At 34.9% G+C, this 22516-nt stretch overlaps 1 protein-coding gene across 3 annotated transcripts in view; it reads right to left on the bottom strand.

Annotated features, from left to right (window-relative positions):
* Nucleotides 1-18228, bottom strand: part of LOC143251074 (uncharacterized) — a 95370-nt gene extending 77142 nt beyond the window's left edge. For all 3 annotated transcript variants that reach the window (XR_013028482.1, XM_076502428.1, XM_076502427.1), the window contains exons 1-2: nucleotides 17059-18228; nucleotides 4052-4247 (exon numbers count right to left, since the gene is read on the bottom strand). Coding sequence is in view for 2 of the 3 variants with exons in the window: in XM_076502428.1 (XP_076358543.1) it covers nucleotides 4052-4247; nucleotides 17059-17360 (498 nt within the window). In the remaining variant the exon portion in view is untranslated. The remainder of the gene's footprint in view (nucleotides 1-4051; nucleotides 4248-17058) is intronic.
* Between the last annotated feature and the right edge of the window lie 4288 nt (nucleotides 18229-22516).

Raw genomic sequence — 22516 nt, 5'->3', positions numbered from 1 at the left:
GCGACCCCCGGATTACGAGTCGAACGCTTTAACCCACCCGGCCGTGTCGGGCCTTGTCGGACTGAAAGTAAATATCAAGCGATTGCACTCAATATTCATTCATTTGATTTGATTGTTCCTTGTTAAGCACAAAGTTACACGCAATGGGCTATCTGCGCCGTGCTCATTGCAGGTATCAAAGCACAGTTTTTAGCGTTGTAAGCCCTCAGATTTACAGCTGGATTATTGACAAGTTCCAAAATACGAAACCTAACAGAATACGACGTAAGGTTAAAAAGAACTTGGAAGAAGTATAAGATTCACAGTTAAATCCCTGCAGTAGACGCGGCACAAACAACTCATCCTACAATTTCATGTATAATAGGAAAGAAGCAGTAATAACTTTCAGGAATAAATTACGGTTTCGCGTGAGTAATAAATTTCCCTTAAATAAACCCTACAGCACAGATAACCCATTATGTTGCATTGTGCTTAACTTAAAAAAAACAAAAACAAGATAAACCCAAAGTCACTGAAAAAGTTGTCGAAGTTGTATGCTAAAAAAACAACAAACATACAAGTGATTAGGAACATTACACCAAAATCGCACCTAAAAAAATACACTTTATTACTGCTTTTAATTTTCCTTTTAATAAAATAGTCTAGTGGTCAGTTCGCTCGACTCACAGGTCAGAATTACCTGTCTTCGGACATTCTTGCCCTTATATAACGTTATGAAACGACGATGAAAAAGCAGCCCAAGAGGTGGCGGTGGGTGTTGTTTTGCTGCCTTCCCTCTAGTCTATCACTAACAAATTAGGGACGGTTAGCACAGATAGCTCTCGTGTAGCTTTGCGCGAAATTTAAACCAAATCAAACCTGTCATTCAGTTGTTAACATGTAACTGTTATTTGATAAACATATCAATCCATAGCATAACGTCTACTGGAAGATATAAACACCTTGAAACGAAACTGTAAATAATTTTATTTGTAAAATAATGACTTTTGTTTAACTTTTAAAACGTTTCATAATACGCATTGTATTTTTGTATATGATTTAATAAAAAACACATTAGGTGTGGAAAAAGATGCTGCCAAAACACAATTGCGTGTGTGACGTAAAAAAAATGAAATAAAAAACTGTTGACCAAACTAGTAGCTAAACTTACAGCATCAATAATAATTTCACAGCAAACAGGCATTTATTAGTTAGTCAGTCCGTGTCTTTTTTCTTTTTTTTTTGCTCAACGTGGGTCATGATCGTGGGTAAAACAAAATACACGGCTTAGCTAACTGATGAATTAATATTTACTGTAAAATTAATGTCAGTGTTATAAGTGTAGTCATCAGTTTAACCGCCAATTTTGAGTTCATTCCGTTAAGTCACGCACTGAATACTCCTTAGGCCGTGACGTGTTTTTTTTTTTACACCTAACGTGTTTTTGATTAGATATCATGACGTTTTGTCAACACACACTAATAAACCACAACAAATAAGAAAGTGATGCTTTATAATTGTAACCCTATTATTCTGAACAAACTTATACTTTACAGAACCAATTAGACTCTTTAAAATATATGGAGGTAATTTGGCCACTGTAAAACAGTTTTAATAGTTTTTTATACTTACGCCATGGAATCTAGATTAACAGTTTCTTGTCATCAACTCATGCACCCTGTACATCAAGCATCTTTATTCACGTGACTCTTTGCGTAGACGTGTGCAAAATGCTTTCTTAAATTTGAATAATTTTGCATGTGTGGTATATGTTTATATCATATGCGACTCCTATTTTTAGATTGTAAAGATCTATCAGAGTACCGACCTTGTGAAAAAAAAAATCCGTAAATTTTAAATATGTTTTTCTATCCAATAAATTTTAGTACTTCTGATAGGAAGCAAAAGACAAGGAAGAAACTTAATGAATATTGGATATGTTATATTTCATGTATTTCTTAACGGATTGTCTTAAAATTTGGTAAGGTAGTAAACGTCAGTAGAGCACATCCACTGAAAATGTATGATAGTTTGGATTACCATAGTTTGAGATACAGAAGGTAGAGAAATCGCTAAGCTATCACTCGTGTTAATAACACAGTATGTCGTGCACCATGTTATTTTGACCGCAAGACACATTACTACGTGCGACGTGTCTTAATAACATTTGTTTGTTTGTTTGTTTTTGAATTTCGCACAAAGCTACTCGAGGGCTATCTGTGCTAGCCGTCGCTAATTTTGCAGATTAAGACTACAGGGAAGGCGGCTATTCATCACCATCCACCGCCAACTCTTGGGCTACTCTTTTACCAACGAATAGTGGGATTGACTGTCACATTATAACGCCCCCACGGCTGGGAGGGCGAGCATGTTTGGCGCGACGCGGGCGCGAACCCGTGACCCTCGGATTACGAGTCGCACGCGTTACGCGCTTGGCCATGTCTTGATAACAAGGTGTACCATTTTAGCTTTTGTAACAGAAATTACTTATTAGTTTTCCTGTTCATCAGGGTTCTGTCCATGTTTTGCACTAAGATGGGTCAGGTTGATCTGTTTCGCACTCTCAGAAATTAGTTTGTTTGCACTGTCACAGAATTTGAGGTATCAACCTATTTTACATTCTTGCTTCACTTACAGTATATTAATTTTTTCTACTGTCCAATACATGAGGTAATATTAACTCGTATATATTTCCACTAGTTTTACATGATCGTACTGTTAGTCCGTGTTCACAATATATTTCAGTGATAGGCACACACACAAAATCCTGTTTTGTTTACTTACAAAATATTTTCATAACAGAGCTACGTCTGTACCTAAGATTCAATTAATCTTAACACTGTTTGGTTTGAGAGTTTATTATTTATGGTGATTAGAATATCGAGGTTCTTGGTTCATCACGTATTACGTAACTCTCTAGTTTGTTCATGGCTCATCACGTATTACGTAATTCTCTGGTTTGTTCATGGCTCATCACGTATTACGTAACTCTCTAGTTTGTTCACCAGTTCATAACTTTCTTATGTTATAAAGCGAGTTACCTTAAGAGTGTCACCGACAACAGTCAAGGAGCTTCTCCAGAAAACATATTAAAAACTTACATAACAACAGTCGTAGAATATGTCTGTATAACATGGATAAATGTATCATAATCATACATCAACAAACTACAGCAAATAAAAAACTATATTTTTTTAGCATTTTAAGTCCACAGACGTGCAGCTGTGTCCCTGGGGAACGATTTGGAGGGTCTGTGTTTAAAGGGACGAGCCATTCAAACAAAAAAAAATTTAAGAGGTGCAGATAATTTAGATAGTGTGTGTGTGTTTTCCTATAACAAAGTTATACCGGGCTATCTGCTGAACCCACCGGTGGAAATCGAACCTTTGATTTTAGCGTTGTAAGTCCGTAGACTTACTGCTGTACTAGCGGGGTACGTGTTAGATAGAAATATAATTGATTCTATGGCAATCATACGTTATTTTAATATGTTCGCTATTACGTGTTTACCAACATTAAAACTAACATACAAACTTTGCGAACTAAAGCATTTTACACTCCCCCCAGTGGTATGTCTTCGGACTTATACCACTAGAAACTGGGTTTCGATACCCGTGGTGGGCAGAGTACAAATAATCCTTTATGGAATTTTGTGCTTAATACCAAACAAGAACAACAACTAATTTTAGTGAGTACCAGGTGATCAAAATTAATAATACAATATTTTCATTTATAGCATACTTTAATTTCTAACTATTATTCTGAAATAAGCAGTGATTAAACTGGTTTCAGTTGTCTTTGTAAGCATTTTCTTTAGAACTAGTATTTGTATATTACATGTCAATAATATCAAAGGTTTTGTGCAACATAAGTATAAAATTTGCAAATGTAGGCCAGTTCCATAATGTTATTGTTTTCTAAGTGTAAAGCTATATGGCGAACTATATGTACTTTGTCCACCATGGAAAGTCGAACCCCGAATTTTAGCGTTGTCAGTCAGTAAATCTACCATTGACCAACCGGATTACGCCATGCACGAAGTAATATTTGAATAAAAATAAAATTGTCTTACCCTTCCATCTGCCTCTGCCAGTGATGTTCCACATTTCCGACAGGCGGCTATTTTACAGTCTGCACACTGGGACATGGTTTCAGCTGTTAGCACAGTGACGTGACACTGTGGGCAAAGCTGTTGTTGCTGAGTTTGAACAGGCGGTGGCGCTGAAGTTGTTCCAGGAGTGGTTTCTTGTCGAGTTTGCTGTACTTTCCTGGAAAGTAGTGGTGCACGACATACGATTAACACAAACAAAATCAAACCGTTTACATTGTTTTTATCAAATGTTTTTTGGATAAATCGTTGTTCTAACTTATAAAGGGTGAAGTTTTATTATTGTATACGTACAGTTATTTGATATTTTACTCGACTCCAGACGTATTTTCTACAGGTATAATATCGATATGTACCTTCTGATAATGTATTCATGTTTAAAAAGTTTTATTAACCACCGAATGTGCCAAGAAACACGAAAGCACTCAACCTTCGTCTGATCTTATTAACACTTACATAACATCCACCCTATTTCTCGAACGGATGTACATTCAGGGCAAACTGGAATAAGTAAGTACTGGAGGGCAAAGTTCAATCATCGTCTTTCATGTTTATCCTTGATAAAAGTTTCTAATAAAAGAAATTTAGGAGTAACTCAACTGACAAGATGACAGGAGTCAGAAAGGGTAAGTTCAGGCAATTTGTAATCTGAAAAAAAGAAATTAGGGCGTAAAATGTTCAAATTCGCATTCTCGACCTCATACGTCGTTCCACTGCAGAAATCGTATAACACACCATTTAACAAAAGGAATGCTCTTCTGTGTTAAAACAAATAATATAATATTTTTATTGCGACAATAAATAAAGTAATAATCCAACAACGATCTTCTTCTAGTGAACAAAAAGAAAATAAAGTGTGTGTGATAAAGGCTATCCATAGAAGTTACTTATCTAAACAGTTATTTTGTTTAATCGCAAACTCTGTTATGAGGCTACAGCTATCATGTTTGACACGTTAATGGTTAGAAATGGATTATTCAACTGGTCTTCAGATATGGCGACGACATATTCTGATTTTATTTTTATTTAAGTTAATGAATCTAAATAGAAACTCAGTCTCTATATTTTGTATCGAGGGCGTTCAAGTAGAATAAAACTAAAGCAGATTGGCTTCAGCTTATTTTTAAAGCAAAAACCTACACAAAGGGCTATCTGTTCTCTGCCCACCACGGGCATCGAAACCCGATTTCTAGAGGTATAAGCCTGCAGACGTACCACTGTGGGGCCTGACTCAAGCACTGTCATTTTTTTGATTTCCTTCAGTTCTTCAGCGACGATCGATCAGATGAATTGATTAGTAAGTAATGTGATCTCTGATCAGACATAATAATTAAATAACATGATTTATTAGCAGCTGAATTCAATGCTAACGAATCAAATGTCTAAGCTTCTACAGTGTGAAAATAACAAAATTTCTTTCTGGAAACTTTGTCATATTAAGTGGAAGTTCATAAATCTACGTAATAATGTTTAGTGGTGACGTCTTTAACCGCGTCCATGACGTCAGTTAATCTACTAGTGGTTTTCCGCACATTACACAGTTACATTTACTTTATAAAGATTTCTTTACCATACATTATAAAAACTGCAATACATATTGATCTGGGTGCATTGTTGTTATACGTATCATCTATACATAAGTATCCGATATTACCTACACATATATGCGTACAACCTATGTAATACAAAAAACTAATTAATTGAAATCTATTATGATTAAATTTTTCACCAGTCTTCAGAAGATGGCTAGCAGTGCAAGCTTTCAATCTCATTAACTTGTATATAAGGCCTACAAGAGCTCCGAAGTAGCGCATCTGTCTGAATGTAATATACGTTAATCTTGTTAGAAAGGCATTTATGATCAATACTTGGTTAAACTGGAAAGAAAAAAACTCTATAAACAACAAGGAAATTTATGGGTTTTTTTTCTGTAGAATTCTTAGCTATTCGTCGATGAGGTCCCAGTATTGTTTGTTTCTTTGTTTTGTTTTTTTATTTCGCGCTCAGCTACACGAGGGCTATCTGCGCTAAACATCCGTAATTTCGCAGTGAAAGACCAGAGGAAAGGCAGCTAGTCATCACTATCTACCGCCAATTCTTGGGATACTCTTTACCAACGACTAGAAGAACTGACCATCACATTATAACACCCCAGGGCTGAAAGAACGAGCATGTTTTATGTGACAGGGAATTGACCAGTGAACCTCAGGTTACGAGTCAAGCACCCTAACCAATAAAGAAAAATAGTTAATTATTATCAGTCTTCAAACATATTGTTGGTATGAAAATATCTTGTAGTCACTGCGAGAAAACCTATACACTGGACAGGCGAAGTGAAGAAAAAGTGTCATTGGACAATATTCGGTCCTTCGCATTATCTATTGGCACAATAGCAAGTCTTATCGTAATAAAATTTGGATAAATAGCCAATCAAATTTCTCTAGCATAAGGAGTTACATCCCATTATAACTAAGATGTCTACCTATAAGATAAATTTAAAATTCTAATATTTTGTTTTAAAATAATTATTCAATTACAAGTTTCATTAAATAAGGGTTGAACTTGATGAAGTAGTTTCACTGTAGCGTAAGATTTACATTAATTTCTTTGTGTATTTTTGTGTTAAAAAGTCTTAAAATATCGAGAACAAACTATTTTAATTGTCATATGATAATTGGTAGAGTTTAGACTGAAATGAAATATTTTATGACGAAGGTTAGCATGCTTTACATTTGAAACACGATTAGTTTAGGTTTTGTTATTCTCTTCAGAAAATACTAATTATTTTAACAATTACTATAATTATTATAATTCTAGTTGATATAATTATGGTTATTAAGCTTGTCAATTGAAAAAAATGTTAAAATCTACACAAGCATGACTTCAAAGAAAACAAAGTTTGTTCCATACGTTCAACTAAGTGGTTATATAAAGTCACGAAGACAGACAATTGACTTGTGAAATTCCCACGTAAAATTAGAAACAAAACGTAGGTATACTAAGTCCGGAATTGGAGGTAAGTTGGGAAAGATACGATTGTCATCACATACATTGGACAAGAATATCAAATGAAAGCCCCAAACATTAATGTAATCTAAAAATAGTTCTCCGCTGGTACAGCGGTAAGTCTCTGGATTTACAACGCTAAAACCAGGGATTCGAAAATCCTCGGTGGACACAGCAGATAGCTACACATGGCTTTGCTATAAGTAAAACGCAATATAAAAATAAAATATTTATTTCTCACACAAACACGTACTGGTTTCTGTTGTTGTTTTTGATAATACAATAAGCCAGAATCCACAACTTTCAAATAACTTTATCTGTTGCAGTGAGAATAAATAGGTTTTTATGCCAAAGACATGACAAGAGACGGAAGGATTTTGCCAATGTTGTGTTTTCAGGTGTTATTAAATGTCCTTACCTAACATACCAATGTTCATCATCACTATAGATCTTCTAGTAGTAACTTATACAAACTACAGCATCATTTCTAAGCTTGGGTATAACTCACATTTTCTGGGAAAACAATACAGAGGTTTTCGTGATGGCGAGAGACCCACTTGAAGTAACAAAGTATTCTCAAGACAGCTGGTATGGATATTAAAACTTTAATTAGAATAAAGTACAGACCTTCTTGAGTCATCTTCAGGTTTACAAAGAGAGTTGATGTAAGATGACCTAGGAAGGTCGAAACGTTGTTCACTGCTTATTAATAAATATGTTAATACCCATACCAATAGTTCTGAGACACAAACTTACGACTATTTACGTCCTGTTCATTAGAATACTGACTAAATGAAGAACATATCCACGATTTAAAAACAAACAATCCGAATGTCTTTGAAGAAAATTATATTCATTTGTAGCTTTAGAAGGTTAAAATGTGGTGTTTTTCAACAATCACACATGCGAACACTTTAACAGACTTGAAAAATCATATTTCTGTTATCTTAACAAACATATCGAAAATAACGTAATTAACCATTATTAAATATATCACACAACACGAATTAAAAGTACCGTGATTCTGTTATCAAAACAATGTATTATTTTCATTTTTTAAAAAAGGTGTTATTACCGCCAACTGTTAGTTCTCTTTTAGATTTATACGCCCCCCCCAGTGGCTCAGCGGTATGTCTGCGGACTTACAACGCTAAAAATCGGGTTTCGATACCCGTAGTGGGCAGAGCACAGATAGCCCATTGTGTAGCTTAGTGCTTAATTCAAAACAACAAACAACAACAACTTTTAGATTTATAGAGCATCAATTATGCATTCAGCGTACCTTAGCTGTAATTATTAATAATATTAATTTATTTAAAAAAGCATTAATATATGTCTGAAATGAAGTACACATTTTATGAATTAGGACACGTTTGGTTGTAAGAGGTCAAAGGATATCTAATATTGTTATTTGTAGCTGTAGATAAACACATAAACTATATTTACTACTGTACTCAAATCGCAGTTCCTTCGGAATATTAAATAGTATAATACAAGAGACTTAATCATAAAATTGGAAAAATTGGAGAAAATAAGTACTTTATTGAAATACGCCTTCATTATGATAGTCAGCATCAAACACATTGGTAAATATATATACTATTATCAATTATTACTTCACTTGTCAACGACTCAATTTGTAAACCTTATTTTTCGATAGGTTAAATTACTTTATGAAAAGTCTAATTATTTGATTTATTGAAATAAAAAAACAGGTTAAAATAATACTTTATTCGTGTTTTGTACTATATTCAGGTACAGGCGTTTCAACACGCATTTCAATTAACTCCCTTTAGACAGAAACGGAAGGTTTCAAGTGACATGTCATGCGCAATGTAACATTTCGTAAACGCTGTACTGAGCATCTGTCTGATCCTAGCAGCTCCATTCCAACATCGGTGCTAGTCTTACGGATTAGTACGGTGATCAATAAATGCATCATGTGCCTCTGATATGCTCTCTCGAGATCAACAAATTTATTTTTTTATAATAATAATAATAAAAAGGACGCCACAACTGATGTGCGTTCCGGCAGAAAATATTTTACAGAAGTCTATACATAAATCATTTGTGAGAAATGTGTGACTTTGGCGACTGCCCTTTGACGATCTCGCGCTCTATTACGACGCTGATCCGCTTTCCACGCGCTTCACTCATATTATAGCACGTGCTCGCTGTGAATTTAAGCTCGCTTCAAAACGCTTAGTTGATTTCTATCATGTTTCTTCTGCACAATTTGAAATGTTACGGAATACAAGAGGATTGTAATAAAACATATTATTAAGATTCAATGAAAGGTTATTTTAGGGTTTGGAAGAAGTCAAAGTCCAGAGCTGTTCTTATATGTAAAGGAAATATATGTTACAATAATGGATGTATCGTTAAATAGTTACATCGATTTCAGCCTTTAGAAAGCACCAAATCATGTTAAAAAAAAAAAAGTCGGAGATTTCGATTTGAAAGTAATTAGGCCCCGGCATGGCCAGGTGGGTTAAGGCGTTCGACTCGCAATCTGAGGATCGCGGGTTCAAATCCCGGTCGCACCAAACATGCTCGCCCTTTCGGCCGTTGGGGCGTTGTAATGTGACGGTTAATCCAATTATTCGTTAGTAGTAGAGTATCCCAAGGGTTGGCGGTGGGTGGTGATGACTAGCTGCCTTCCTCTAGTCTTACACTACTAAGATTGGGACGGCTAGCACAGATAGCCCTCGAGTAGCTTTGTGGGAAATTCAAAAACAAACAAACAAACTATTTTATGTATAGCCAAGTTGAGTTCACTAATTCATGAAACGTTTGTTTAGTTCTGTATATCACGGAACCAGGATGTTCATTGTAATATTACGAAACTTCTATCTTCTTATCAGTCTTAATACCCTCTAAACCCCACAAGAAACCCTTCAAAACTGTTATTCAGGTTCCTTTCGAAGATTTACTTTCTCATTAAAAGTTAAGACATTTCCTCTATCACGGTATTAAAACGAGTTCCTGAACTGCTTAAAAACATAGTAGGAACAGAGCACGTAGCAGTTTTGACTGTTTCTGACTATACCAATGCTTCGAATGTGCTCCTTTGTTGAGTAGTACGTTGGCATTAGAAACTGGGTTTCGATACCCGAAGTGAGCAGAGCAAAGATAGGCTATTGTTTAGCTTTGAATTTAGCTTCAAACAAACAAACGAAACTCGAAACGTCAGCAAGTAAATGTTGCGAACAGAAGTAAGTTCAGTAAAAGACCACGAGTGGTTGTATATATTTGGGTGTGAATGGTTTGTGTCTAAATTGGTTAGGTGGAAATGGTTAAATTTCATTAAATGCTAGGATTATACTGACGTTCTTAATAATGTTGTATTGTTGTTATTAATAACGTTGTATTGTTGTTATTAATAATGTTATATTGTTGTTATTAATAACGTTGTATTGTTGTTATTAATAAAGTTGTATTGTTGTTATTAATAATGTTTTGTTGTTATTAATAACGTTGTATTGTTGTTATTAATAACGTTGTATTGTTGTTATTAATAATGTTGTATTGTTGTTATTAATAACGTTGTATTGTTGTTATTAATAACGTTGTATTGTTGTTATTAATAATGCCTTTGTTGTTATTAATAACGTTGTATTGTTGTTATCAATAATGTTGTATTGTTGTTATTAATAATGTTATATAGTTGCTATTAATAACGTTGTATTGTTGTTATTAATAACGCTGTATTGTTGTTATTAATAATGTCGTATTGTTGTTATTAATAACGTTGTATTGTTGTTATTAATAACGTTGTATTGTTGTTATTAATAACGTTGTATTGTTGTTATTAATAACGCTTGTATTGTTGTTATTAATAATGTCGTATTGTTGTTATTAATAACGTTGTATTGTTGTTATTAATAATGTTGTATTGTTGTTATTAATAACGTTGTATCGTTGTTATTAATAACGTTGTATTGTTGTTATTAATAACGTTGTATTGTTGTTATTAATAATGTTGTATTGTTGTTATTAATAACATTGTATTGTTGTTATTAATAATGTTGTATTGTTGTTATTAATAATGTCGTATTGTTGTTATTAATAACGTTGTATTGTTGTTATTAATAATGTTTTGTTGTTATTAATAACGTTGTATTGTTGTTATTAATAACGTTGTATTGTTGTTATTAATAATGTAAATTAATAATAATTAATTTGGCAGCTTTAAAAAAATGATACGTGGTACATATTGGCTAAAATTTCTGAGTGCATTTGGACGTGCATTATGACGCAAATGGATTACTCCACGTGTTATGTTTGTCGTTTTATTTTTACGACGTACTTAGAATTTCACAGCTTGAATCAATAAGGTTTCACAATAATGAACAATTAATAATGTTTTGTTGTTATTAATAATGTTGTATTGTTGTTATTAATAACGTTGTGTTGTTGTTATTAATAATGTTGTATTATTGTTATTAATAATGTTGTATTGTTGTTATTAATAATGTTGTATTGTTGTTATTAATAACGTTGTGTTGTTGTTATTAATAATGTTGTATTGTTGTTATTAATAACGTTGTGTTGTTGTTATTAATAATGTTGTATTATTGTTATTAATAATGTTATATTATTGTTATTAATAATGTTGTATTGTTGTTGCTTTTTCAAGTGATAAAAACTTAGGAACTAGGAACACTTCAATGTAAAACCAGGAATTAATGTAAAACCATTAACAAACAATTATCCTTCTAGTGTTACACTAAATTAGGGACGATTAGCGCAGATAGTCCTTGTGTAGTTTTGCGCGAAATTCAAAACAAACCAAACCAAACAAACAATTCTTTCACTTCATTGCTTCCAAATACAAGTAAAAAGCTGAATAGAAACTACCCAACATGGCTAGGTGTTTACGGTGCTCGACTCCTAATCTGAGAGTCGGGGGTTCGAATTCCCATCACGCCAAACATGCTCGTCCTTTCAGTCGTGAGGACGTAAAAAAGTGACGGTTAATCCTACTAATTGTTGGTAAAAGAGTAGCTCAAGAGTTGGCAGTAGTCGGTGATGACCAACTGCCTTCTCTCTAGTCTTACACTACTAAGTAGGAATGTTTAGTACAGATAGCTCTTGTGCAGCTTTGCGTGAAATTCGAAAACAAACAAATACAACAGAAACTTCAGGATTTTACAGCGGCGTCTCTTCGAGTGGTCCCCAGCTAGTACAGCGGAAAGTCTACGGATTTACAACGCTAAAATCAGGGATTCGATTGCCCTCGGCGGACTCAGCAGATAGCCCGATGTGGCTTTCCTGTAAGAACACGCACGCACACACTCTTGGAAGGGCTATAAAGACTTATTTTGTAAAAAAGGAACTCATCTATTTATTCTTTATGGCTTGGATATAATACGCAATTTACGCCTGTGAATGTAAATTGAACGTTATTAGTTTTACTGAAACAATAAAATACGATCCATAATTTTGTGAAACTTTATTGATTCAAGCTGTGAAATTCTAAGTACGTCGTAAAAATAAAACGACAAACATAACACGTGGAGTAATCCATTTGCGTCATAATGCACGTCCAAATGCACTCAGAAATTTTAGCCAATATGTACCACGTATCATTTTTTTAAATCTGCCAAATTTATTTTCGCTAAAAATAGTAAATGAACGAGAGTGGCTTCCATAATAATCTCTGTCATTTCAATCGATATGCAATATGCACATTTCCTCTTACGCGAAGAAAAATAATTTTGATCACTGTTTCAGTAATTGCTATTAATTTAATTTATTAGTTTAATTATTTAATTTTTTTCTCGCTGAAAAATAAAGTTGCATATATACACACTCATATCCACGTGCATGTAACTGTCGAATTGTTGATTTGTTTCTTTTTAAATAAAAAAAAAGTCGTATTTTAAAGCTTCTTTGATGAAAGTTCGCGCAAAGTTACACGAGGGCTATCTGCTATTTAGCAGTGATAGCCTAGAGGGAAGGCAACTAGTCAATACCACCCACCATCAAATCTCAGGCTACTCTCTTACCAATGAATAGTAGGTCCGTCGCACTATAACGATCACACGGCGGTGACGGGAATTCGAACCCCTCATTCTCTAAGATTACGATTCGAGTACCTTAACCAGCAGATCACTAATTTTTTTACAGTCCTCGTTTGAGCTGATTTTTTGCTGTATCGGAGTATCTTTGTGTTTAACATTCCTCAGTTTTTAACTGTTTTAACTTATTATTAACTCTAAAACACGTGAGTCACAGAACATAATGCTGCAGTGCCTGAGTATTGTACGTGACACAGAGCTCGGTTTACTCCATATACAGTTGATGCACGTGAACGTGGCAAAAGGAAATGGTTGGTTTACTTTGACGTACGGGATTGGAAGAGAGCTTTACACGTGACGCTCAGAACGAATCATGATAGGCTGAATTCCCTTCACTCGAGAGAAAATGTAAACCTACGATAACTATAACAATTTTTCATTACCTATTATAACGACTTTCGAAAAAAAAAACATTATTCAAATAAGCGTATCTATAAATATAACTAAAATACTTAAAACATAAAAAAGGCTAAGATAGAAAACAAGTAGTCTGACAGTGGCGAAACTTACAGCGCTAGAATTGCGGGTTCCATTCCCGCTGTGGAAACAACGTAGATGGCTCATTATGTGACTCTGCACTACAATCAAAACAAACGATTTCAAATAAAATTGAACTTGCGTATTATAAGTTAGAGCATTCTTTACAACTCTTCAAAATTACCTGTATTTATCCCGCTTGCGGCGAGGTACGAATGTTTTAGATGCTAAAATGGCAAAAATAATGAAAACTGGTATACCATGATCATAGAGTACGGTTTTGAATAAATAAAACAATGAAATAACTCAAATATTATAACAAGATGGTACTTTGACTTTTATATTTCCATCCACAGAACAACTCTGTAGAGGAACGTCCAAACACAAACGTCCAAATGTTTGTACGGTCACATAAATAGCAAGATATAAGGTTGTCGTGTTACAGCACCGACATATTTTACAGAGCAACGTGAACGCGCGTGAAAAGGATGTTTCTCGAGAACTCGTTTGTTGGGTTTAAAGATTGTATTTTCTATTACCAGGGTTATGAAACTAATATACAGCCGCGCGTGTTGGAGATTACATTCCAACGAATTTCTTTGATATATTAGGATTTAAACTATTACACACCTAATTTAAGTGGCGCCTTTTAGTCTAGGAGATTACTAATGATATTTTAATCATTATATAGTTGATCTTGCTTTAAAACACTTAGCACGTGACAATACCTCTGGTGACGTTATTTCAATAATGTAACTGTTTTCGAAGTTTCTTAGATAAAATATTTTGCATATATTTATTAACACTGTACGCAAAAGGTTCTCATTAGAACTATATCTGAAGCGCTTTGGTTTGAGCATGAAGCGATAACTGTAAGGGGTTTAAAATATAATGTTATTAAATCCATAGATAACGTTACTTTAAACACTGTTGTGAATTGTGTAATGTATTATATTGATTTCTGATTTCATTCGTCGTTTTGCTATTTCAGAAACTTACTCACATTATATACTTAGTTCCTCTATAACATTGGTTCTGTTCTGGACACTTTCTTTTATTAACTTTTAAGGCTTTTAACATGAAGATTTATTAAAGTCACGATGTTTCATTTTCTTGTTTTTGTACGAAATAGAGACAATAGGAGTTACAAACTTTTAGGCTTAGGTAAAACAACTACATCTGGATTACGTACAGTGTCACACGTATTGCGATTGTCTGTTTTGTGAGGCTAATGATTGGCTAACATGAGAACAGGTACACTTATTGTTATATAAACCATCTCCTCCATTCAGCGTTGCATTTTGTAAGTGCTAATCAAACCTATCGTATAAATCTAATACAAAATTCTAAACCAATCACCTTCAGACATTATATCCTATAGCTTCCAAGCCCTTTTGCAATTTCATGGTAAGCAAGCTAGGAAACAGCTGACAGGAAAATACAGACAACGATTTATCACAGTGATTCCGATATGTTTATAATATAAAAGTAAAGCTCTAATATCAAAATTAATCAGCGAAACTTCCTGACCAAACAAGTTAAAAAATCTGGAATATCTGTTCACGTTTCGTAAGCTAAAAACTTCTCATTTCATTCATTGTAGTTTTGTTTTACGTTAGGTACGTCTTAACTTTTAAATAAGAAAACCAAACTAATTTAATTGATAATAAAATATTGCTATAACAAAGTCACTACAAGACATCGATATAAAAACAAATCATACTTTGGTATATATGATATAAAATATATTACTTCTCTCTTATTGGATTTATTAAAAAATCAAGAAAATATATATGCATATATTAAAAAAGAGTCGTTTAAAGCACTGGACTATCGACCTGATGGCTCATACAATGTTAACAGGTTGCTGGGGAGCTTTCGAATTTTCTTTGCAAAATTATATTTCATTTTAAAACATATCAATAATAAAAGCTACATGGCCGGCAAGTTTTTAAATTTACTTTTATATTCAGGTAATTTCAGTAACAAAGACGCACGACTGCAGGGTATTCAAATGGTTTTGATGCGTCATTTTTCATAATATTTATTCTGCCTTACAAAAATGTTATCCACGATAATAGACGCACGATACAATAGGTGGATGATCCGTAACAGTAAGTAACTTCAGTAAAATAAACTTGTCTACTTTCTTGACCGAAATGTTATGTTAAACTGCATACGATAATATTAAGAAACTTTTGAAAACATTTCGTGTTGAATACGGAGGTGGGGTGAGGTGGTGGGTGGAAAACACATAGTAATCCTGTATACCACACCAGTAAACGGTTCTGCGTGTATAACCAGTATTCAAGTACAGTCAATGAAGCTACGAGAGACTTGTCTTTATTCACTTGATAGCACAGAGACCTAAAATAATATTTTTTAAATGTGTTTGTCCAGGTAGAGAGGCTCGGAAATCACCATTTAGTTGTGTTTACGACTCAGTTTTCAGCCTTATTTCTTTATCCCAGTTAGTTTCAATTCTCTTGTATGTAAGATCTGAAAGTCAGAAATTGTACGCGTTTATTGTCTTTTGTAGTACTGAGTACTTGTATATATAGCAAAGTTACTAAAGCTATCTGGTTCCTTTTCTATATTTAACCTGGCAACCAGAAGGAAGATAACCACTAAGCAGCAGCCTGTCACTAACCATCTACAACAAGAAATTAACCATCACTCTTATAAAGCACCATTAGCTTGAAGTTCATGAATATTTTGTGATGTCGTACAGATTCGAACCCGGCTCACCAGCTCTGAAATCCAGAGCTCCACCATTTTGAATTTCGCACAAAGCTACTCGAGGGCTATCTGTGCTAGCTGTCCCTAATTTAGCAGTGTAAGACTAGAAGGAAGGCAGCTAGTCATCACCACCCACCGCCAACTCTTGGGCTACTCTTTTACCAACGAATAGTGGGATTGACCGTCACATTATAACGCCCCCACGGCTGGGAGGGCGAGCATGTTTTGGCGCGACTAAAGAGTAGCCCAAGAGTTGGCGGTGGGTGGTGATGACTAGGTGCCTTCCCTCTAGTCTTACGCTGCTAAATTAGGGACGGCTAGCACAGATAGCCCTCGAGTAGCTTTGTGCGAAATTCAAAAACAAACAAACAAAGCAAGATTAAATAGTACACAGTAGTTAAAAGTATTTAGGGAATTAGCTTTCAAGTTCCCTTGTTTTAAATTGCTAACAGAGTGTGTAATGACAAAATATTAAAGAGATATATAAAAGTCCAAACTCAATGGTAGACAGATCGAACAGTCCAATCAATATTTAACGATGCATTATACTCCTGCTACAAAAATTGATGATTACGCTTCTTTGATATTTAGTTCTGTATTACTATTCCTGATTAAACTACAAAGATGAAACACGGAGATGTGTTGAAAGAAAATGAAGACACTTACTTTCTGTGTTTTTCCAAATCCTTGTCCATGTGCTCTGCCTGTGCCATCACTGATAAGATTTGTGCCCTTTCTGCCTCTGAAAGGTCACTGAGGTCAACTTCCGGAGCTGCTGGGGTCGTGACTTGAAGCTTTGTCGCCATCTTTGTTTGGTGTGACATAGTTTCCAAAGTTCCAGGTCTGCATGGTGGAAGCTGAGAGCCTTGAGGTGATGACCCACCCATTGGAACAAACCCTGGTCTCACACGTGCTTGTTCTTGACCAACCTGGTCTGTGCCTTGTTCTTGACTTGCCTCGTTTCCCATGTCTAGATATTATTGTTAAATGTTTTGTTTGTTTTTTTTCCGTTGTTATAACAACAGCATAGCAACTGTGCACTAATGAATTGGTAACAGCTAGTCTAACTAAACAAACTTAAACCGTTTTATGTAAACAACTTTACTAAAGAGTGGGGCATCCTACAGACTGAGAGCTTGAAACACAAGTTAAGGCCAGAGCTTCGTCAACGTGACAGAACAATAAGCCATACTTTCAATTATTAACCGCGCTTATTACTCAATATTTAAATAACGTTAAGGACATAGTAGTAAATTCAAAGAAACTTTGCGTGGTTTATAGCGACAGGCGAGGACCGTTGTTACTACAGAAGACTTTTCAAATGGCTTTGAAGCTCTGAAGTGAGACAGTGTATCGACCACTGTCTATCAGCAGCGACTGCAGTGATAATGATGAAGCATACCATAGAACTTCTAGGTTTATATACCTGACCACTGTTCTCCATGAACGACGCGAGCAAGTGTCTATATTTTACACTCGTAACAACTCGAATTTATATCTTTAGAATAAAGAAAAATGCTATTTAACTGTCAGCCACGATAGGGCGTTATTATCTGTGGTTACTTTATTTTAAAGGGAGCTTTAAGATTTTATGTTGTAGTAAAGTTATATACGGGTCTCAAAATGGGTTGACGTAACAGAACTAGACTGATGTAAAATAAAAAGTAAGCGCTTACCACGTTCTAGGAAGTTCAAAAGCGATCGACAGAAAGAATTATAAAACTGCGACTTTCACGAGTACAGCCCCTGTAAAGAGTGTTGTACAACAATACTATGCAGCCCGAGATTCGATTTTCCGTTTCTCTTTCCCCGTCTCTTGGGCCTTGCCGCAGAGCATGACAGCAGTGAACTGCAAACCCACACAGACACTTTCCACTCGCGTGCGGTAGCTACCCACTTGCATAAAAGGGGTGGGAGTGGCATTTCTCCAGTGTTAGGTTAACAGAAGAATCGTTGGACCTAATTATCAACGGAAGTCGACGGAATATTCCAGATTATCAAACAACAAACGAGAACTGTTTTCATTGTTGTCAACAATTTATTTTCTTACGTTAAATTTTCTTACCCTTTGGGGTGCGAGATAGCGTTCCAGGGGTGCGAGATAACATTTGTTTTGGCCATCTTCACCTTTATTCTTAAATAAATAATTACTGTGAGGGGTGCGAGATCATATTAAATTTTTTTAGGGGTGCGGGGCATAAAAAAGGTTGAGAACCACTAATCTAGTTAGTCATGGGAGTCGATAACAGAATTTTTCTCCGAGAACATTTGTTAGAATATTATAATGGTTCACAGGTCTATTAAAACACCGCGGAACATTGTTATTTAAGTGTTGTTTTTTCATATTAATAAACTTAAAAACGTGAATGCAGTAATTTGAAAAATATATTCGCCTGTATCATGACACGTATAGTACTTTAAAATTAGTTTGTCCCCGAATATAACAACACTCTTCTCAAAAGAGACTTAACCCTTCGTCTTACAACGCCATCTATTTGTTAGTTATCGTAATGACAGTCAAATATATTATAATTGTTAAATCGATAACAAATATACCCCTGTGTTTCATGAATAGAAAGAGTTAATTATGTGTGTGTGTGTTGTTTTTTCTTATTGCAAAGCCACACTGGACTATCTGCCGAGTACACCAATGGGAATCGAACTCCCGATTTTAGCGTTGTAAATCCGTAGACTTATCGCTGTAGCAGCGGGGAACAAGAGTTAATTAAGCAAAGTAAACGTTAAATGGTTAGATTAACTATTTAATTAGATGAACATCACAATCAAAAAGGTTATACTAGCATAAGCCCCGAGCGTGGCCAGGTGGTCGAATCCCCGTGACATTAAACATGCTTGCCCTATCAGCCGTGGAGACGTTATAAGAGTAACCCAAGAGTTGGCTGTGGGTGGTGATGGCTAGCTGCTCCCTCTCGTCTTACACTGTTAAATTAGGGACAGCTTGTGTAGATAGCACTCGTGTAGTTTTGTGCAAAATTTAAACAAGCTAGCAAATGTTTCTGATTTATCTCCTGCTTAATAACTAAAAAGTAATATTAATATTTTATTCAATGCAATTAAATATTACTTTATGAATGGTTCTAAGCCTACTTGCCCTTCGCACATGTTTTTGAAAGAGTTATTTTACCAGTGTTACAACATTGGGAAGGCGACTTTTCACAGTTAACTATGAACTTTTCGTTTTCTGTTTACGAAAAACACAAAAATGAATAAATCAGCAAATCAATAATTTTGCACGTCGGAGGTGTTAGGATGGGAACAAAATAGGACGGGATTAATTTTATTAATTAGTAACAAATAAAGTAAGGTTTGAAATACAAAGTAGTGTAGAACGCGTTACTAGCTACATTGCTGCCATCTTGTGTTTTAGAATGAATTATAAAAATTGTAAATAAAACAAAATTAAACAGTTAATAATACAGCTTCAACAAGTGTTCGTTATTTTTCGACTGAACAAAAAAATTACTTTCTTATTATAAATTTAAATCTGCTTGAATAATTTATTTTCACTTCCTTAAATCGGGTCCCGGTATGGCCAGGTGGCAAAGGCACTCGACTCGTAATCTGAGGGTCGCGGGTTCGAATATCCGTGACATCAAACATGCTCGCCCTTTCAGCCGTTGGGGATGTTATGATGTGATGGTCAATCCCACTATTCGTTGGTAAAAGAGTAACCCAAGAGTTGGCAGTGGGTGGTGATAACTAGCTGCCTTCCCTCTGATCTTACACTGCTAAATTAGGGACGGCTAGCGAATTTTTTCCCTCACGCAGCTTTGCGCGAAAGTCTAAACAAACCAAACGAACTCCTTAACTCTCGTCCACCTTTTACAAAAGAGGTCACTTACTGACTCATGTATCTTCAGTCTGTGTATGTTTATAATAATAATTCGTGAACACAGATGAAACAGTTCCTTCTTAATATAAAGCGACTGTCACTCAGAATACACCTTAACATTTATATTTTACTTACTTCATATTGTCTTCTGAAATATAACATATAAATTTGGAAATTTAAAAGAATTTATTATAGAATTTGTTTGTTTTTCATTTTCGCGCAAAGTTATACGAGGACTATCTACGCTAGCCGTCCCTAATTTAGCAGTGCAAAACTAGGGGAAAGATAACTAGTCATTACCGCTCACCGCTAACTCTTGGGCTACTCTTTTATTAACGAACAGTTGGATTAGTCTTTACTTATATAACGCTCCATCTCGATTTAAAGGAAAAGTATGTTTGTTGTGATGAGGATTCGAACCTGTGATCTGCCGGTCATGAGTCGAGCGCCATAATCACATTGTCATGCAGTGCCGCTTTTAAAGGGGAATTCAGATTTTTAGTTAAGATTAATATATTGTAATTGAAAGGGTGTATAACTTGCTACACTCAGACAGATCGTTATAAAGAAACTCAGGTTGGTATCTATATTGAAAGATATTTTTTTCAAACAAATCTACTGCATAAAGTGAAATGTTTGTCTGTAAAATAAATAATACAGGGTCACATACCTATCATTTCGTATCTGTTCCTTATAAATTTCTTTATTTCTTGATCAATTAGCACCAAACATGAGACAGTGATACAGGATGACATGTGGAAGGTCATGACGAATAGGGATGGTGGGCGGACCCCACCTAATTTCATATCTGACATCGAGAAAATATTACAAATAAGCCCAACTTAACAAGGTTATACAGATGACATCGAGAAAGCCATAAAGGGACCTCATTTGTTTAATGTTTATAACATTATTATAAACATTGTATATTTCTTGTCAGTATTGACACTATCGTATATCTTTATTGCACGTTTACTGTTCATTCTGTTAAGTTAAATAGAAGCACAATTTCCTATCCTTTGTCACAACCGAGTTTTCATTTCACTCCTTGTTGTGTTTGTTGTTTTTGTCACGGCACATCCAACGTTATCCGGCTGTTGAATAATTTTGTCGCATACCAGCTACAGGTTTTGTTATTTTTTAATATAATTTCAGCACTTATAGTATCTGGAGACAAAACAGTTCCAAATAACTGAAGTACATTCAGCAAAGTTTAGACGCGATAAATAAAAGCGTAGCATTAATTATACACGATATTTATGGGAACGTGTGTTGAAAAATATCAACATAATTACCACATAAAACTGATTATAGAACCTAGAATTCTAGAACTCTTGTACAGTGGTACCTCGGTTCTCGAATTTAATCCGTTCCAGAAGGCTGTTCGAAAACCGAATCAATTTTTCCCAAAAGAAATACTGAAAATTAAATTAATCCGTCACAAACCTCCAAAAATTACGCATTATGAAGCATTTTAAGTAAAAATATCGATTATTTATACTTGTATAATAATACTTACATGTCAACCACAAAAACTATAAACACAATAAAGAAACAAAAAATGAAAATCTTTTTTTTCACCTCTATTGTGGCTCTAACAACTTTTATTTTTAGTTTGCTGCTTTCACTATCCTTCTTTGACCTCATGGTGGCTTATTTAATCAGAATATTTAGAAAAACAACAAAAAACAAAAAGAAAAACGAGAACGTTCACAGCAGATTTTAGCGGGGTGTGTGGATTGAGCGACAGGTGCGGGGAAATTGTTTTGGGCAAGCTTGGCGTGGGCCGAAAATGGTCGAAAAGTCGTTCGGGTTATTTCGGGGGTTCAGGCCACGACAGCTTGGTTCGGGAACCGAGTTTATGTTCGACAACCGAGACATTTTTTCTCAAACAGTATGTTCGAAAACCGAATTGGTCGAGAAGGGAGTCGTTCGAGAACCGAGATACCACTGTATTGAGAACCGAGATACCACTGTATATGATTCATAAGATAGCCAGTCGTAGTGTGCCAAAGCATCGTTGAACTTATATGGCTTTGAACTGCGTAATCGTATCATCGGTACTTGTCAGATGATTTTGATAGGAAAAGAAACACGCGCACAAAGAATATGATAAAATGCTAGGTACAGCAGTCAATATTATATGAAAATGGATGAAAACAGTTTGTTTATTCTATCGCCAGTTTCCGAATTTTGTCATTTGTATCATATACAATAAAACATAAACGGGTCTCCTATTTTAATTGCTCGCACCAATATACAGTAAAACAG

This window comes from Tachypleus tridentatus, chromosome 5, assembly GCF_004210375.1.
Source record: "Tachypleus tridentatus isolate NWPU-2018 chromosome 5, ASM421037v1, whole genome shotgun sequence".
Classification (NCBI taxonomy): domain Eukaryota; kingdom Metazoa; phylum Arthropoda; class Merostomata; order Xiphosura; family Limulidae; genus Tachypleus; species Tachypleus tridentatus.
Note: the sequence above shows the minus strand (reverse complement) of the source record. Positions and strands in the feature narration are given on the sequence as shown.